Source organism: Nestor notabilis, unplaced genomic scaffold (genome assembly GCF_000696875.1).
Source record: "Nestor notabilis isolate BGI_N333 unplaced genomic scaffold, ASM69687v1 scaffold4145, whole genome shotgun sequence".
Taxonomy (NCBI): Eukaryota; Metazoa; Chordata; class Aves; order Psittaciformes; family Psittacidae; genus Nestor; species Nestor notabilis.
This window is the reverse complement of record NW_009928654.1, coordinates 1-2,672: the sequence shown is the minus strand read 5'-3', so window position 1 is coordinate 2,672 and position 2,672 is coordinate 1. Positions and strand designations below refer to the sequence as shown.

General features: G+C 59.2%; 1 protein-coding gene across 1 annotated transcript; it reads left to right on the top strand.

Annotated features, from left to right (window-relative positions):
* Positions 1-3: 3 nt before the first annotated feature.
* PAOX (polyamine oxidase (exo-N4-amino)) lies at positions 4-2,484 on the top strand (the record flags this gene model as incomplete). The annotated part of the gene is made up of 6 exons (XM_010014593.1): positions 4-341; positions 427-626; positions 816-1,071; positions 1,260-1,372; positions 1,449-1,606; positions 2,341-2,484. Coding segments are annotated over 6 exons (1,209 nt in total), but the record flags the coding sequence as incomplete, so codon positions are not given.
* Between the last annotated feature and the right edge of the window lie 188 nt (positions 2,485-2,672).

Genomic DNA, 2,672 nt, shown 5'->3' with positions numbered 1-2,672 from the left:
CCCTCCATCACCTACGGCAGCTCAGGGAGGGCGCTGAGCCCCCAGGCAGTAAGTGAAGCCCATGACCTCTTCGACACCCTCCTGGCCTCTGCCCGTGATTTTCTGGGTGCCAAGGAGCCACCAGTGCCCAGTGTGGGAGAGTACGTGCGGGCAGAGATCACACGCAGGGTCCCCGCTTTGGGGGGGGGCAAGGAAGATGCCCGACGGCTCCAGCTGGCCATCCTTGCCACGTGCCTCAAGCTGGAATGTTGCATCAGTGGCACCCACAGCATGGACCTGGTGGCCCTGGAGCCCTTTGGGGAGTACATCTCCCTGCCAGGCCTGGACTGCACTTTCCCGGGGTAAGCACAGGGCTCTGGAGAGGGACATGGAAGAGCATTTGAGGGGTGGGGAGCACCCTATCCCCAGCAGCACCTCCTCCTGCAGTGGCTACAGCAGCTTGCCCGAGCACATGCTCTCAGCTCTGCCAGAAGGCACCGTCCTGCTCAACAAGGCAGTGAGGACCATCCAGTGGCAAGGGTCCTTCCGTGAGGAAGAGGATAATGCCAGGGATTTCCCTGTCCATGTGGAGTGTGAGGATGGAGACACCTTCCTTGCTGACCACGTCATCGTCACCGTCCCACTAGGTGAGGACACCAACACCTTTCCTTGCTCTGCCTGTCCCCTCCAACCAGTTGGCACGGTTGGAGATGGGCAGGCTCCTGGTCGGAGAGGGGAGGCTGGGAAGGGGCTTTGGGAGGGGCAAGTATCTCAGACCCCACTTAAAAGCCCAGTAAACAGAGCTGCTGGTTCTTCTGCCTAATCTTCTCCTGCAGGTTTCCTCAAGGAACGCCACCAGGACTTCTTCCAGCCTCCCCTGCCCGAGCAGAAAGCAGAGGCCATTCGCCACCTGGGTTTTGGCACCAACAACAAGATCTTCCTGGAGTTCGAGCAGCCTTTCTGGGAGCCCCAGCAGGAGCTCATCAATGTGGTGTGGGAGGATGAGTCTCCCCTTGAGAAGCCCAGCACCAACCTAGAAGCTAGCTGGTTCAAGAAGCTCATTGGATTCGTAGTCCTCCAACCACCAGAGCAGTATGTGATGCGAGCATCAGCAACAGGGGTTGGGGCATCTAGGCAGTGTGACAGAGGATCTTGGTTCTGTCTGGAGCTTCAAGACCTTCTCTGGGTTGCTGGTGGCCTGTGGTGCAGCAGTTCTCCCACGGTACCTGGTAAGCAGCAGGAGGGTGGCAGCAGCACTCAGCCCCATCTTTCCTCCCCAGGCACGGGCATGTCCTCTGTGGCTTCATTGCAGGGAAGGAGTCAGAGTACATGGAGACACTGAGTGATGCAGAGGTTCTCAGCACCATGACACACGTGCTCCGCACACTTACAGGTAACTGCTGCCTCCTCTGTGCTTGTCACCCTATCCCCCTGGATTTCTGGATCCCACTGAGAATCTGCACCTACAGGGAACCTGCTCCTGCCCGCTCCTAGGAGCATGCTCCGGTCCCGGTGGCACAGCGCTCCCTACACCCAGGGCTCCTACAGCTACGTGGCCGTTGGCAGCTCTGGGGATGACATTGACATCTTGGCTCAGCCCCTGCCTGAGGACCCTGAAGACCCCAGGGTAACTGCTTTAGGTTGGGGGATGGCAGTGGCTATGGAAGAAACGGGATCTCCTGGCTTGGGGCCAGGGCACCCCAGGCCATGAGGAGCACAGGGACATGGCACTCCCCACTTCCACTCCATTCGGGGGTCACCAGTGTTCAGGTCACCAACCACCCCCCCAGCTCTTCCCACTGAGCTCCATGGGTGTGTGGGGAACCCTGCTTCCATAAAATTTGGGGATGCTTGGCTGTTTCTAACCACTTTCTGGCATCAGGAGGTTGCAGTCAGGTGGGGGTCAATCTCTTTTCCCAAGTTACAAGGGATAGGACAAGAGGAAATGGCATCAAGCTGCACCAGGGCAGGTTTAGACTGGAGATTAGGAACAATTCCTTGCCCAGAGCTCAGGCATTGGAACAGGCTGCCCAGGGCAGTGGTGCAGGCACCATCCCTACAAGTGTTCACACCCCGTGTACACAAGGCCATCAGTTACATGGGTTAGTGGTGGCCTTGGCAGTGCTGGGGAACGGTTGGATTTGATTATCTTAAAGGTCTTTAACAACCTGGTTGATTCTGTGAGTCTATGATGCTCACGGTATGGGGTGGGTCTCTAAGGAAAGGAAAGTGCCCTATGGCTGCAGAGTGGGTCATGCACGTGTGGGGTGCCAGCGGGCAGGGAGATGAGGCTGGGTTAGGATAAGCCCCGTTGTGCTGGGGGGAGGGCAGCAAGTACCCCCGCCCCTTCCCTTCCTGCAGCCCCTGCAGCTCCTCTTCGCCGGCGAGGCCACGCACCGCACCTTCTACTCCACCACGCACGGGGCGCTGCTGTCGGGCTGGCGAGAGGCCGAGCGCCTCAACCAGCTCCTTGAGACACCCCTCGGCTCTGAGGTGCAGAAATAAACCCCGTGCTTTGCTGCTCAGCCTCCTTTATTGAGAACCCGGCCGGGCAGACACACGCAGAGAGGCTTCTCTTTCTGCAGGGCATGGACGCGGCTCCTCGGCTCTGTTCCGGCGGGGACAGGGGTCTGCAGCGTTAGTACCAGTTGGTGCTGGCGATCAGGTAGCGGGGGTCGTCCAGCGGGCACTGC